At 48.6% G+C, this 15617-nt stretch overlaps 2 protein-coding genes across 2 annotated transcripts in view; one reads left to right on the top strand and one right to left on the bottom strand.

Moving 5' to 3' along the window:
- Positions 1–1050: 1050 nt before the first annotated feature.
- Positions 1051–15617, top strand: part of BPGM (bisphosphoglycerate mutase) — a 67962-nt gene continuing 53395 nt past the window's right edge. The window contains exon 1 of the mRNA XM_014937327.1: positions 1051–1263. The gene's annotated coding sequence lies outside the window, so the exon portion shown is untranslated. The remainder of the gene's footprint in view (positions 1264–15617) is intronic.
- The window catches only part of LOC106885282 (aldose reductase-like), a 9718-nt gene continuing 488 nt past the window's right edge, over positions 6388–15617 (bottom strand). Inside the window, exons 2-10 of the mRNA XM_014937322.1 lie at positions 12051–12218; positions 11337–11453; positions 9957–10034; positions 9288–9410; positions 8065–8171; positions 7866–7947; positions 7287–7370; positions 7033–7115; positions 6388–6698 (exon numbers count right to left, since the gene is read on the bottom strand). Of these exons, the coding sequence (XP_014792808.1) occupies positions 6656–6698; positions 7033–7115; positions 7287–7370; positions 7866–7947; positions 8065–8171; positions 9288–9410; positions 9957–10034; positions 11337–11453; positions 12051–12218 (885 nt within the window). The 3' untranslated portion in view covers positions 6388–6655. The remainder of the gene's footprint in view (positions 6699–7032; positions 7116–7286; positions 7371–7865; positions 7948–8064; positions 8172–9287; positions 9411–9956; positions 10035–11336; positions 11454–12050; positions 12219–15617) is intronic.

The following is a 15617-nucleotide window of genomic DNA, read 5'->3' as shown; positions in this document are numbered from 1 at the left end:
TAACAGGACCAGCTGGTTCTCTACAGTGAGTGCTGGCGACAAGGAACTGCATGAGGGAGGAAGGGTTTTCCTTGTGTTTTTTTTTTTTTTGTCTCTTGACCCGTGATCAAGGTTTTGCACTGAAACAGGATGTGTAGTATCATGAGTTTTTTGGGTTTGATTTTGCTGACTTTGCGTTTAGTCACTGTAATTTCACCACAAGTTGTGACTTTGCAGACCAGTGATGTTTGGTATCTGAGAGAAACAGGGTCCAAACCGATGGAAATGGCTATGTCCTTGTGGAGGCAGAGACCCTGGGGCCTGCTGAAAAAGCCCAAAGGTTTTTTGTCTTTTTCCCACCAAAGGACAGAATGACAAGGTGCAATCATCTTAGCCCTTCAGGGGCTCTGCAGCTTTAGGGGTGCTGACAGACACATGTGCCTGTTCTGAGGTGGGGGCAAGCGGGTTTCAAGCTCAAATCCCCAGGAAGGGCAGTGGGAATTTCTTCCTTGCTTGGAACCTTTAAAAGGGGAGGTTTATCTTGCTTCACTTCAACCTCTGTGTGCCAGGGGGCAGATCTGGGTGTGTTAGCTGGACCCTACTGTAGAAGACCTTGGTCTCTTCCTCGCTCTGAGCTCAGATCAAGCCAGGAGCAAATCTTGGAGAATCTCCTGTCTTCTCAGAATTGATGAGGCTTTTTTTTTTTTTTTTCTTCACACTGCTATTTGTCTGTTAATCCCATGTCTGCTTAAAAAACATGGAAGGAGGAGGGTGGTAGCTCACTCCAGAGAGGCTGGCTGCTGAGGAGCCTGGCAGCCCTGTGGGGACACAGGGAGCAATGAGAGGGAGTAAGCAGGGCTGAGGGGCAAAGGGAAGCATCAGGCAGCCAGCCCAGCCCTCCGAGCTACCCTCGCCTCAGGACAGGAGTTGGGATGGACTAGTGTGAGCCCTGGTGAAAATGGGGGAAGCAGAGGGAGGGGGTTGATATTAGGGCTTAGACAGAGGCTGGGGAACGGAGGGGAAAGGCATTTACTAAAGTTTGTTTTTCTGTGTTCTTTTTTCCCCCCTCAGTACCTGAATTGGTGAAGTTTGTCTTAACTGGTGATAAATCAGCTGAGATTGCCCTGAGAGGAGACCGTTTTGCCTGGGATGGTACCTGTTGGAGAATGCCTGGGATGCCCAGCCCTATGCTGACGTGTAATGAGAGGGACTCTGGAAGGAGCCACCATCCTGATCCTGGGAACACACAGTGGTGGAAGCGGCGCAGCCAGTTTTTGTCCAGGGGTGAGTGCAGACAGTGTGCAAACAGCTGGAGAAAAGAGAGACCTAGGGAAACCATCGCTGGGTGGGAAGGTGATTGGGAAGAGGCAGAGGGGTGCTTCCTCCAAGCCCATGCCCCAGCATGTAGGACCCAAAAGCACTGGCTGGGAAGCTGTGGGGGGGTTGGCTGTGAAACATGGGGAGCAGTGTGCTGCTGTCATGGGGCTGCGCCCTGGGGCTTGCCATGGGCTGCTGGTGGGGCTTCAACAGAGACCAGGACTGCTAAGCAGAGAGGGGGAGTCAGGCTGATGATCTTTGCTGCAGTAAAGAAGTGCCCAGGGCAAAGGGGAGGCCTTTGGTCAAGAGTGAGCAGTTAATTGCACTGAATTGGCCAGATGGAAAGCTGTGTGCCAGGTAAGCCAGGCTGCAGCTGTGGGAGCAGCGAGTGGTCTTAAAGTGGTTGCCTCAGAGAGGGGAAACAGAGGACTGATGGCAGAGTAAAAAGCTCTTTCGGGCAGACAGAGTTGCAAGGTTAAGTAGACCTGTGGGGTGGGAGTGCTGCACCTCAGAGCGTGAGTGCTGCCTCGACAGTCCTTTGCTCAGAGTGAAATGACAGAAATGCTGAACGCTTGCGGCAACTGGTGCCCCTGGAGTGGCTGTGGCGGTGCTGGGAAGCTGGAGCAGATGGGATACAGCTTGTGTCTTGGGAGAGCAGAGTTCTGGGGAGTTTGGGCTTTATGCTGCTTTCAAGTGCTGCCCTGCACAAGGGAGGAGGGCTTTGGGATTCCCTAGTGAAGGGCTATGTGGAAGGGCAATGGCCTGGTCCTGCTGATCCCACAGGGACGTGAGACATCCCCATAGAGTGACTGGAAGAAGGAAGGCAATCAACTGCGGTCGCTTGGACTGCTGGGTTGTGTTTACAAGCAAAGGGGAAGGGACCCTGAGAAAGTGTTGATCATTGATGCTGTGGCCTGAAAACTCCAAGGTCTGAGCACAGTTACTGCTGCCACTCTGGTGTCACCTGATAAGCTGGTGGGATGTCAAGGAGTGACTTACTGTGTCTGGTACTGGAGGGAGCATACCAGAAGACAGACAGGAGATTAGCAGCACGGCCGGGGATAATGCTGGCAGTCCAGCAGTATGGCTGGCCTTGAAAAAAGTTTTAGAAGGGGTTGGAAGTACATATTAAGATTGCTGCAGTGTTGATCCTGATAATTTTGTCTGCTGAGGAAGGGGGTGAGTTTGTGATGTATGTTATGTTCACACTGATGAGATGTTAACTACACTAGTCTGGTCTGCTGGGACAAGGGATGGAGTTTATAATAAATATACATTAAGATTATAATGATGCTAGAGTTTATATAAGGGTGAAACAATTCTTAATATATCTTTCAATGAGGTGAAAGGGTTGGAAACAGGTGCACTCTTTGAAGGAGATCCACGCCAAAACAGCTTACTTCTGAGGGGACTTTAGCTGGTGGATGAGCCATGCTGGAGCAATGAAATACCTGAAGGCACTGTGGCCACTGGGTGATCCATGCTGCAGAAGGTACACCACTGAAAAGACAGTGGTCTAAACTGTCTAAACTTGGCTCTCCCTGCACCATAGCAAATATTGTACCTTTATGTTCAATAAGAACGTGTATTTGATCTCAGCAGAGCTGTCTCACCTCAGCCTGGGGATCACTGAGGGTTTTATGGGTTGCTTCCTTCAGGAAGCTGGAAAACAAATGTTCTTGGGTGACATGTTTATGAATTGAAAGTGGAAATTTTGGAAGGAGGGTCCTGAGGTGCCTCTTTTCTTGAACAAAAGGTTTTACCATTTTCCCATGAAATCCTATGTGCAACTTTATGATTATGCATTTGGTCACCTGCCCAGTGGGAGGCAACAGAGAGGTGATGCAGCCACAAAAGCAAATACCTTCTCATCTCACTTGGTATTTGTTAAAGGAACCTTGATTGTTTTGATGGTTTGAGTTTGAGTGTCAGGTAAGAAGGAGGCTTGGGGTCTTGATTCCTTGAGACCTACCCTTGGACATCTTCCCTGTGCCAGGTATGCCCCAGAGTTGGTGTCTGTGCACATAAGGGTGTGTGGGGAACTCAGGTGCCCAGCTCCACTGTCACTGGGTTGCTGGGACTTGTGTCTCTGCACCATGCCCTCTGGGGCTAGGATCTGCTGGAAGCCTAGAGGCCAAAGAGGTTGGTGGGCTCAGGTCCTGCTGCTCCCTTTTGGGGGTGAGCACCCCCCTGCTGCTGCAGTACTGCAGGAGGACTTGGGGCCCCCAGCTGCAGCCGTGGGGCTGTGGGGGCAGGACAGTGGTGGGACAACGTGGCTGGGTTGAAGGGGACTGCCAGAGGAGATGGTTGGAGATGGATCATAGAATCATAGAATGGTTAGAGTTGGAAGGGACCTTAAAGATCATTGAGTTCCAACCCCCCTGCCATGGGCAGGGACACCTCCCACCAGACCAGGTTGCTCAAAGCCCCATCCAGCCTGGCCTTGAACACTTCCAGGGATGGGGCAACTTCCTGAGCAACCTGTTCCAGTGCCTCACCACCCTCACGGTAAAGAATTTCTTTCTGGTATTTAATCTAAATCTCCCCTCTTCCAACTTAAAACCATTACCCCTTGTCCTGTCACTACACTTCCTGACAAAGAGTCCCTCTCCAGCTCTCCTGCAGGCTTCCTTCAGATATTGGAAGGCTGCTATAGGGTCTCTCTGGAGCCTTTTCTTCTCCAGGCTGAACAACCCCAGCTCTCTCAGCCTGTCTTCAGCCCTCTGATCATCTTCATGGCTCTTCGCTGGACCCGTTCCAACAGATCCAGGATGGATGGGCCATCATCCCTGAGCACCTGTCCTGGGTTGGGTGTCCTGGGTTTGGAGCGTGTGGGGCTGTCCCAGAGGCTAGCAGGGCCAGTAGGGAGGCCAGTGGTTTGGGCAAAGCACCTGAGGGGGCTGAGCCCCCTCAGCCGGGGGGCAAACAAGTGGGTTGTGTGGCATGTGAAATGCACCCCCTGGCATCGCTGGGAGCTGTGGCTGGCGGGGAGGGGACAACATGGGTCTCCTCTGAGGGCTGGCTGCCCTCTGGTGTCCGCAGGGGAAAGCGCCGAGTGACTTTGTTGTCCCAGGGAGGAGTTGTGTTCATGGACTGCACCCTCAGTACGTTTGCAGATGACACCAAACCAGGTGGGAGTGTTGATCTGCTTGAGGGTTGGAAGGCTATACAGAGGGATCTGGACAGGTTGGATCAATGGGCCAAGGCCAATGGGATGAGGTTCAATAAGGCCAAGTGCCGGGTCCTGCATTTTGGTCACAACAATCCAGGCAACACTACAGGCTTGGGGAAGAGTGGCTGGAAAGCTGCCCAGCAGAAAAGGACCTGGGGGTGTTGGTGGACAGCCGGCTGAACTTGAGCCAGCAGTGTGCCCAGGTGGCCAAGAAGGCCAACGGCATCCTGGCCTGTATCAGGAACAGCGTGGCCAGCAGGAGCAGGGCAGTGATGGTGCCTCTGGACTGGGCACTGGTGAGGCCTCACCTCGAGGGCTGGGTTCAGTTCTGGGCCGCTCACTACAGAAAGGACATTGAGCTGCTGGAGCATGTCCAGAGGAGAGCCACCAAGCTGGGGAGGGGTCTGGAGAACAAGTCATACTAGGAGAGGCTGAGGGAACTGGGCATGTTGTGACTTTTGGTGGTCCTCATTTTGAGTGAAGTAGTTTCTTCCTCAGTCTTCATCTTCTTCACCTGTCCTTTGGCTCACTTTTCATGTTGGTAAAACATCTAACTGCTTAATTGCTCATTAAAACTAATGATCTCCCTGCTACCACCTGTTTGTCAGACATTGTCCATATTTATTGCATCCCTGTCTTAGGTCACCATGTTCTCAGAGCCACGTACATCCTTTCTCGTCTTACTAAATCCTTGAAACCGTTTGGGATGGTTACTAAAATAGCTACATTTCTTCTCTAAAAGAAGATTCTCTACTGTTTAACCATTTATAAACTACATAAAATCTGCCTTAGGTATCAGCTGGAGCTTAGAGGTTAGCCCTGAGGTCAGTACCTACAGCTGGGGGAGGTGATTCCCTAGCAGAGAGACTTCAGCAGCTGGCTGTGACTTAGGAGCAAAGTACAGCTGTGCAGAGTGGATCCAAAATAAAAAGTGCATCTTAAAAAAAGAACAGCAAAGAAATTCTCATATTTCTTCGGTTTGGTTGCGATAGGCTACCATCTATTAGTTCTGTACAGGAGTACTATAAATACTTGTACTGCATCCCTCTGCCACATTTTGTTCCTGGCCCAGAGGGTTGTATATTACCTTCTTTTGGAAGTTTTAGTTTGAAAAACAAAAAAAAATACGCCCCCCCCTCCCCCAAACCAGTTTTAGCTGTAACAAGCAGAATATTGAACTAAAAAATAATGGAGCTAGGAAAGAATGAAATCAGTTCCCAAATTCAAATGCTATTGGTGTCTAGCATCCTGTCTCACTTCTAGCTCTAAGGTCTAGGCAAGACCATAAACACACATTCAAAGTAAAAGATCTTTTTGATAAGGCAAGAATCTGCTATTTCATTGTTGCATTTAAAGATTAGTTTTTCTTCAAAGGTGGGCATTTGATGAAGTGGAAGGTACAAGTTCTGTGGTGTTTGTTTTTTTTTTTCTTTGCTTCTTAACAATTTTCCACATAAGGATAGAATTTCACAACTAGCAATAATCTGAAGCACAAATTGAAATTGTGTTGTATCTAAAACCCACCTTGCAGTTGTATTTTGAAACATAGGACAAACCCTGAGGAAAAAAAAGTGCCCAGCATGCATCTTTATGTTTTCTGGATATGGATTTTTTTTCTTTATTTTTTTAAAAGAGGGATAAATAGTAAAAATCCCTTTTCCAGTTACTTTTGGAGTGGTGAAATTCCCGATTGCCTCATTTGTGCTAAGAAAATTAGTCTTTAATTCACATTTCTCAGATTTTCCTCCAGTGCTCACAACTGCTGATTATCCTCCTTAGCCTGTTGTTACAAGATGAAGTACAAGTGTGAATGTGTAGTTGTCTTTCCCTGTTTTCTCTTTAATCTCACGTTTTGGCAGAGACTCATAAATCTCTTTCTCTGCCTCCTCTCTTTGGAGAGAGAGAGGTAGGGAGAGGATCTGTCAACAGTTCATCTCGGTGGCCAGTCTGGCCCAAACCATGACAAATTATTACAGCCCACATTGTTTTCTTTAGAACAATTTTACTGTGTCCTTATTAAAAAAAAAACAAACCAAAAAACAACCAGTCACCACAATAAATCACTGAATAGGAAGCCTGTGACTTCACTGGCTGTAGGAGGAGAGAGAAAATAAGAAAGCTAGATAAATCAATAGGAAGAATATCAGACCAAGCTCTGAAAGATACGAGGGCAAGATATGAAAATCTTCAGTATTCTGCATTGAAAGGGTACTCCTTGTGAGTTTTGCACCTGAAGGGAACAAAGGTATTCGTTTCAGCCATTATTTTTCTATTATTTTAATCTATAAAGCTGTAAGGGGTGATTAGAGGAGCCACCACAGGAGGGTGTGAACTATGTAATTGTAGAACTGATTTGTTCCATATTTGTTTTCCTGGATAGTGTGTGCCATTTGTACACTGGGAACACTCAAATCATTTTGTCAGTGACTCAGGCTCTCAGTATTCTAGGCAATTGTTTAGATGCAAAATTGTAATTTTGCATTTAAACGAAAACTATGAACTGTGTATATAGCATTCATAACTTAAGGGTTTGGAAAAACTAAATCCTGAATGCTACCACTTACGTGCTCATTGTATACGCTCTCCAGTTCCTGTTAAAGCTGCAAATAGTTGCCATCTCCTCTTTCGTCAGTTCAAAGTCAAACACCTAACAAGAGAAACAGCTGGAAATCACCTCTCTGAACAAGTTAGAGGATGTAAGCAAAAAATCCTCTTGCCTGAGGAGGGGAGGGTAAAAAAGGATCACTGCTTGCTCTGCAGAGGGAAGATGTGCCCACCCTGACCATGCCATGCCCCCAGCTCACTGGTAACCACTCACCTTGGAGTTCTCCACGATGCGCTGTGGTGTGACGGACTTGGGAATCGCGATCACATTTCTCTGGATCTGGAAGCGAAGGAGAACCTGCAAGAACAGAAAACAGAATCATTCCTCCTGCTCTGGACGAAGCAGAGCCTGTTCCAACAGCTGTTTTCCCTAAGCTACCCCTGCTTCTGCAGAGCCATGTTTCAAATCACTCCTGCCCCTGTGGCCTTTTCAGCTTTTCCTGAAGTGCAAATAGAGAAGTGGTGGTACCTCACATGGAAGACCTCCTTTCCCATTCAGTTTTGGGAAAAATAAAGTCTTTTCCTTCCCACCTGAACTTTTATCAAGGTTTCATTCTCTTCAATGGGACTAGAGATGGGAAAACTAAAACATCACAGCATCAGAAGATGGGTCAAGAAAAATGTTTCTTGTTGATAGCCCTTGCAAGCATGTGTTGAAGGCCACATAGCAAACAAACCTGTGTTGCTACTTAACATCACAGAAGAGCACCACAGGTGACAGGGAATGAAGAGTCAGCCTGTCCTTTACTGTTGTGTTACAGAAGGGGGTACCCACTGTCTGGCCCCTACGTACCTGTGCTGGGCTTTTGTTGTGCTTGGCAGCAATCTCTTTGATCTTGGGGTCATCCAGAAGGGAAGGATCCTCTGGTTTAGCCCTACACAGGGGAGATAGCAACAGAATTCTGTATTTTGGTGAATGATTAATGGTGCGCTTACTGTCTCAGTGCTTCCAGCATAATCCATGCCAACTCCCTCACAAATTTCAGCCTTACCATGGCCTGTCAGGAGAGCCGAGGGGGCTGTACGCTGTCACAGCAATCCCTTTGGATTGACAGTACTTGATCAGCTTCTCCTGGGTGAGGTAGGGATTACATTCGATCTGCCAACACAAGAGTACGGAGATTGATAGCAATACAAATTCCATAACTCACTGCAGAGATCATCTCCCAAAGCGCTTACAGCTCAGTTTTTGCCCCAGTGTGCTAGTCTTTGTAAAGTACTATTCAGCCTTAGTTTTATACAGCACATACAGTAAAGCCTCTTGCATCTCTGAGTCTTTGCTGTGGGGAAAGAGCACTTCAAAAGGCTCATCTTTGGGTTCTTTGGCCCTGAGAAAACATGCTCTGAGGTGCTTCTATGAGATTTCTAAGCAATAGTTTAGCAGATATTGGAGACTTCAGTGCATTGTATATTCAGTAATAACGTGGAGTGGGATTAGAAAGACATGCTGCATCTGCTCTGTTCTTCCTTCTTCTCTGTTCTTGCCATAAAATCCTCTTGTGAGTTTGTGTGAAGCGGTTCTAGAGATATCTGTAGTTTCAAAGAGATGCACTTTTTTCCGTTTTAGCCTGTTCTTTTTTTGGTAACTACATCATAAGTATCCTTAGGACTGATATGCCCTGGAGAGTGGTATTCAGTGAACCTGAATTGAGAGCTGTAAGAGATGTCTGAGTCTGGAAAAGGCCACTTGGAGAAATAAGCATCTACAGCAGGTTATGTAGCTACTGCAGTGCGCAGACAAAGACTATGTGAGTATTTGTATGTGTGTATACACACACTTTATTTTTATTTTATATAAATAAAAGAGTCTTCAGGGCAGATACCAGGAAGCCACTGGTGTGCAAATACATGATTTGCTTCTGCATATACAATTAAAATGGACCTCCCATTTCCAGCTGGGTGAGTGAATTGTGCATGCATATCTGCATGAGAAGCAATGCATGTGTTGTGTGACCAGTTATCTGCTATAAATAACAGATTGATGTTATTACTAATAACAGAACAGGTATTTTAAGAAGTTATGGTTGTAGTCTGTGTACCACAACTTCATCCTTTATCAGGATACAGGAGATTTACAACATCCTAGAAATAACCCTAGAGTGTTGAAAGTGTTGTTATCTACTTTGTTCTCTCTTTTTCCATCTCCTCATTCAACTGTAATCAGATCTTTATAAACCTTGGAAACTATTCATTTGCAGTCACGTTGCAGCTTTACCTGGTTATTTGCAGGCTTGTATTTCAGTCCTGGCTTGTTCAAGATTCTTTCAATCTGCTCATGGTTGAAGTTGGAGATTCCAATGGCTTTTACTAGACCACAGTCCACAAGTTCTTCCATGGCCTAACAGAAAGAGGAGCAAAGTCAGCATCCAGTGTACAAGCCAGGGCCAGAAGATGTTCTTCCTAATGTGGCTGGTTTCCCTTCATTGGAAGGGAAAGACAACTGGATTTTGTCTCTTGAGGAAAAGTGCACACTGGTGTATTTGTGTCATGTCTTCCATCTCACCCAAGCCCAAAAGCTCATTTCTTGAGATGGTAGAAACACCAAGTTGTGGAAAATAATGATAATAACATGCCATTGAGCTAGCACTGGACCGCTGTACCCCAGGCTGTAGGCAAGATCACAACCTAAAATATCTTTATTTCTGCAAAGTGTATTTGAGTAGTTTGAAGAACTGTGGTGAAGACAGTTCTGTGGCTATTATGGTCAAGCAATCTGGTCTGCAGCTCCACTGAAGATTGTCAGCTTGGCTAAGCATTATGTTTTGAATAGCTGAATTGTATACCGTAAGATAAATAAGAAGTTTGTGACTGCTGAAGGTAATGAGAGCATGGAAAAGACTGCCAAGGACAGAACACATTGTTCTCCCACTGTGGCTGAACTTACCTCCCATGTATCTAGAATATCTGTGTTGCCAGGTATTGACATGCCTTTGTCATCTGTGGGAAACAGCTCCTCCCCTGCCTGTCAGTGAGAAAGAAAACATTTGAAACAACACTTGAAACACTGTTGGAAAGTTCATACCTTGGCAACTGAGGACCACAATAGCTTTAACTTCTACTGTGGGAAATATGCTAATACTTGTCTATGTCATTCATGCAGGTTTATAGCATTTTGCCAGCAACCATTCCTAGTAGGAGGGACAGGTGTATCTCCTGGACCCAGCAAAGTGGTGACTCACCAAAACACATACAGATAAACAAGTCACCTCACTTGTGGAACAAAGCAGAACAAACAAGATTGCTGTACTCCTCTATCGTGCCTGGTATTTTTTTTGAAAGTACCTGTTTAGGTCCAAAGGACATTTAAGTTGGGTCTAGGGTGAGTCATATCTGCTGAACAATGTATTAGGTACACACAGGTCTTCCGTAAGGGGAGCCTCAGTTTAAGTTGGTGCACTAGGAAAATCAGAACATCTCAGATGTATGGGAACAGAGCTAGGTCCCCACATCTCCCTGTTGCTCTACACCTAGTGTGTTCTGCAGAAGTCAGAGTATTATGCCACGACACTCTTACTCAAGGGCTTTGTTCCCATAAAACTAACCACGACAGCTTTGAAAGTATGACAAACAGTTGATAAGCTCAAAAGCAATAGATAGGATGGAGATCTTAACCTGTCTGTAGCAGAAAGGAAAAGCTAAGACTAGAAATAGACTGAGCCATCAGCTCCTTTGAAGTACATGAAGTGTGAAACTTGGATGTCAAAAAGTCCCACCTTTTAAAATCCAAGGTCTGTGGAACAAGACTAGGGCTCCTGCAGCAAAGGTCAGCTCAATCTGTACTGTATTAAGGGCTCAGTGATTAAAGACAGAAATGGAGAGTAGAAGCGTATTCTTTTGCTCTGTGATTCTGTAACGTGCAGAGGAAAGGGTTTCTGTCAGGCAGCAAAGCACAGCCCTCCTTCCCACAAAGTAGGAGGCTAAATCATTGGCAGATGAGTATATTTGGATTTGTAAAAGACAAAAGTGAGACATAGCCAAAAGTAAAGCAGCACAACTCTTGCTTGAAGCTGGGAGGCCTGACCTTAGTGCTAGGTTTGAACCTCCACTATCAGAAGGGCAGAGGACGCTGGGCAGGCAGCAGTCTCAGGGGCAGAGATCAAGATTTGGGCACACGTGGCCAGGGCAAAGCTGAAAGAGCAGCGCTGGTTCTCACAAGAGACATCTTCTCTTTCTAGACTGGAGCAGCAGCAGTGCTGCAAGAGTTTCTGGCAGTTTTGAGGAGGTCTCCCAGGAGGGAAATCCAAGGGCATTGCTGTTACTGTACCTTGAACCCAAGAGGCCAGTGCATGAGGTAGAGATCCAGGTAATCCAATTTCAGGTCGGCAAGAGTCTTCTGGCAGGCTCCCTTCACCAGAGGCTTGTCATAAAATGTGCACCACAGCTAGAGACAAAACAACCAAGGCACACTGTGACCTCCTTGGTTAAAGCTCATGGAACCTTTGTGTCCTGTTCAGGAGAGTGCCTGTCCCTATGGAAGGGGATGGGGAACTAGGTCATCCTGCTGCTCTTGAGATGGGGCTTGCTTACTCACGCAGTGAGTGCTGTGGTGGCTTATGTGATCAAACAGGGTTGTAAACTGAAAAACACTAATCCTGCTCCATTGGTCAGGACATGTAAAAGCCACTTATTACAGACAGATACCGCTTCAAGAGTTCTTTTTATCCTAATTTCAGCGATGAGCCAAATCTCAGGTTTCCTGCATAAGCAAGGAAAAGAACACACTTTCTGGGACTGTTTGACTTGAATGCATATTTTGAACAGTCCCATGAAAACGGAGAATGGGCAGCATATCTTAAATAAGTCTCTACAAGATTAGGTGACAAAAAGGGACTTCCATCAGTGTTGGCCTAAACTATATTCTGAATTCCTCCATGCTATAGCACATGGTCTTTCCACACCTCTCTGAATTTCCTCCTATGAACACATTCCACACAGGGAAGCAGGCCTTCCCCTGGATCCTGGGGCACCAGATCCTTACCTTACTGACGATGAAGAGATCTTCTCGTTTCACAACACCTTCCCTGATTTTCTGCTGGATCCCTTCCCCAACTTCACTCTCGTTCTGGTACACGTAGGCACAGTCAAAGTGGCGGTACCCAGCATCGATGGCAGCCATCACTGCAGCTGTTACTTGCCCAGCTGGGGACTGGAAAAAAGAAGGTTAAGAACTCAAATCAAAGCATACATGCCATTTCCTAGTTAGAAACTTAAGAAACCCATAAAAAGGGGTTTTAAGAAGAGTTCTTCTATGCAGTGTTCTTAAAGCTACGTTCATCTTCTAAAAGCAGGCTCCAGGGCTTGGAGCCAGCATCCAGCCATTTCTCCATAGCCCCACTCCCACAGGTTCATCCCATCAGCCAGGGAGGGCAGAGCCCCAGAGAGCAGGACAGTTCTCCAGAGCTGGACCAGTGGGAACAGAGTTTTGTGCCGGGAAGCTCTACAGTTCCTCTTGCCCAGCCCTCCCCGCTTCCCAGTGCTGTTTCTGAGAAGAGAAACAGCAACTGCCCAGCCAGGGGAATTGTAGTTTGATGGAGGGGGCAGTGGTCTACACCTCAGTCATCCACATCACCATGGAGCACTGTACCATGCTCTAGCCCAGCTCCTCCCATCCATCCCAGCCATCCTTTGAAGGCTGCACCAGCCCCTTCCTTCAGAGGTGCAGGAGATGTACATTTCTATACCCTGAAAGGGCAGGTAAGAGCTGGGCACAGAGAAACGTTGGTGTGGCTTGTTCAGACAGGTCCAGTAGTGTTTGTCCTCAGGCATCGCACAGATCACTGTTTGATTTTGGTGGTGCACATCTCTTTTGTCAGAGCTTGCTTGGAACGCATGAATTGCCTTCTAAAGCTGCATCTTATTACCAGGTGATGCAAGGTGACCTCACCCGGGATTTAAGTTACGGGGCAGAGAGGCAGCAGGCGAGCCCAGCAGCCCGGGCTGGGTCCGTAGGGTCCCATAGGGGCCCGTAGAGTTCTGTAGGGGCCTCTGGGTTCCATAAGTGCCCACAGGGGTCTGTAGAAGGCTGTAGGGTTCTGTAGGGTCCCATAGAGGCCCGCAGAGTTCCATAGGGGCATATAGGGTTCCATAAGTGCCCACAGGGGTCTGTAGAAGGCCATAGGGTTCCGTAGGGTTTCACAGGGGCCCGTAGAGTTCCTTAGGGTTCCATAAGTGCCCACAGGGGTCTGTAGAAGGCCATAGGTTTCCTTAGGGTCCCATAGAGGCCCTTAGAGTTCCGTAGGGGCCTATAGCGTTCCATAAGTGCCCACAGGGGTCTGTAGAAGGCCATAGGGTTCTGTAGGGTCCCATAGGGGCCTGTAGAGTTCCACAGGGGCCTATAGGGTTTCATAAGTGCCCGCAGGGGTCTGTAGAAGCCCATAGGTTTCCTTAGGGTTCTGTAGGGTTTCACAGGGGCCCGTATAGTTCCGTAGGGATCCATAAGTGCCCACAGGGGTCTGTAGAAGGCCATAAGGTTCTGTAGGGTCCCACAGGGGCCCGTAGAGTTCCATAGGGGCCTATAGGGTTCCATAAGTGCCCACAGGGGTCTGTAGAAGGCTGTAGGGTTCCGTAGGGTCCCATAGGGGCCCGTAGAGTTCTGTAGGGGCCTCTGGGTTCCATAAGTGCCCACAGGGGTCTGTAGAAGGCTGTAGGGTTCTGTAGGGTCCCATAGAGGCCCGCAGAGTTCCATAGGGGCATATAGGGTTCCATAAGTGCCCACAGGGGTCTGTAGAAGGCCATAGGGTTCCGTAGGGTTTCACAGGGGCCCGTAGAGTTCCTTAGGGTTCCATAAGTGCCCACAGGGGTCTGTAGAAGGCCATAGGTTTCCTTAGGGTCCCATAGAGGCCCTTAGAGTTCCGTAGGGGCCTATAGCGTTCCATAAGTGCCCACAGGGGTCTGTAGAAGGCCATAGGGTTCTGTAGGGTCCCATAGGGGCCTGTAGAGTTCCACAGGGGCCTATAGGGTTTCATAAGTGCCCGCAGGGGTCTGTAGAAGCCCATAGGTTTCCTTAGGGTTCTGTAGGGTTTCACAGGGGCCCGTATAGTTCCGTAGGGATCCATAAGTGCCCACAGGGGTCTGTAGAAGGCCATAGGGTTCTGTAGGGTCCCATAGGGGCCTGTAGAGTTCCACAGGGGCCTATAGGGTTTCATAAGTGCCCGCAGGGGTCTGTAGAAGCCCATAGGTTTCCTTAGGGTTCTGTAGGGTTTCACAGGGGCCCGTATAGTTCCGTAGGGATCCATAAGTGCCCACAGGGGTCTGTAGAAGGCCATAAGGTTCTGTAGGGTCCCACAGGGGCCCGTAGAGTTCCATAGGGGCCTATAGGGTTCCATAAGTGCCCACAGGGGTCTGTAGAAGGCTGTAGGGTTCCGTAGGGTCCCATAGGGGCCCGTAGAGTTCCGTAGGGGCCTATAGGGTTCCATAAGTGCCCACAGGGTCTGTAGAAGCCCATAGGGTTCCTTAGGGTTCTGTAGGGTTTCTCAGGGGCCCGTAGAGTTCCGTAGGGTTCCATAAGTGCCCACAGGGTCTGTAGAAGGCTGTAGGGCTCTGTAGGGTCCCATAGGGGCCTGCAGAGTTCCGTAGGGGCCTATAGGGTTCCATAAGCGCCCACAGGGGTCTGTAGAAGACCATAGGGTTCCTTAGGGTCCCATAGGGGCCTGTAGAGTTCCGTAGGGGCCTATAGGGTTCCATAAGTGCCCACAGGGGCTGTAGAAGGCTGTAGGGCTCTGTAGGGTCCCATAGGGGCCTGCAGAGTTCCGTAGGGGGCTATAGGGTTCCATAAGCGCCCACAGGGGTCTGTAGAAGCCCATAGGGTACCTTAGGGTTCCATAGGGTTCCATAAGTGCCCACAGGTGTCTCTAGAAGCCTGTAGGATTCCGTAGGGTTTCACAGGGGCCTGTAGAGTTCTGTAGGGGCCTATAGGGTTCCATAAGTGCCCACAGGAGTCTGTAGAAGCCTATAGGGTTCCTTAGGGTTCCGTAGGGTTTCACAGGGGCCCGTAGAGTTCCATAGGGGCCTATAGGGCTCCATAAGTGCCCACAGGGGTCTGTAGAAGCCCATAGGGTACCTTAGGGTTCCATAGGGGTCCATAAGTGCCCAGAGGGGTCTGTAGAAGGCCATAGGGTTCCTTAGGGTTCCGTAGGGTTTCACAGGGGCCCGTAGAGTTCCATAGGGGCCTATAGGGCTCCATAAGTGCCCACAGGGGTCTGTAGAAGGCTGTAGGGTTCCATAGGGTTTCACAGGGGCAGCTGCAGGAGCCAGACTGGGAGGGGATCCGCGCTCCCCTGCGGAAGGGATGGATGGAGGGAGGGAAGGAGCCGCCTCTTAGGAACCAGAGAGGCCCCAAGAGTCGTCTCTCCCCCGGGAGGGCAGCAAGAAGGACGGAGAAAATGGAAAGAACGGCTCAAAAGCAGGGCGGGGCTCCGCCGGCGGAGGGCGACCCCGGGCGGGATGTCGGTGGTACCGGCACCGCTGCGCTGGGGTCGGGCTGGCGGCGGGGAGGGGTCCCCGAACCGGGTTGCCCTCGCCTACAGAGCGCTCTGGGACCCCCCCA

Source organism: Calidris pugnax, unplaced genomic scaffold (assembly GCF_001431845.1).
Source record: "Calidris pugnax isolate Ruff unplaced genomic scaffold, ASM143184v1 scaffold1, whole genome shotgun sequence".
Classification (NCBI taxonomy): Eukaryota; Metazoa; Chordata; class Aves; order Charadriiformes; family Scolopacidae; genus Calidris; species Calidris pugnax.
Note: the sequence above shows the minus strand (reverse complement) of the source record. Positions and strands in the feature narration are given on the sequence as shown.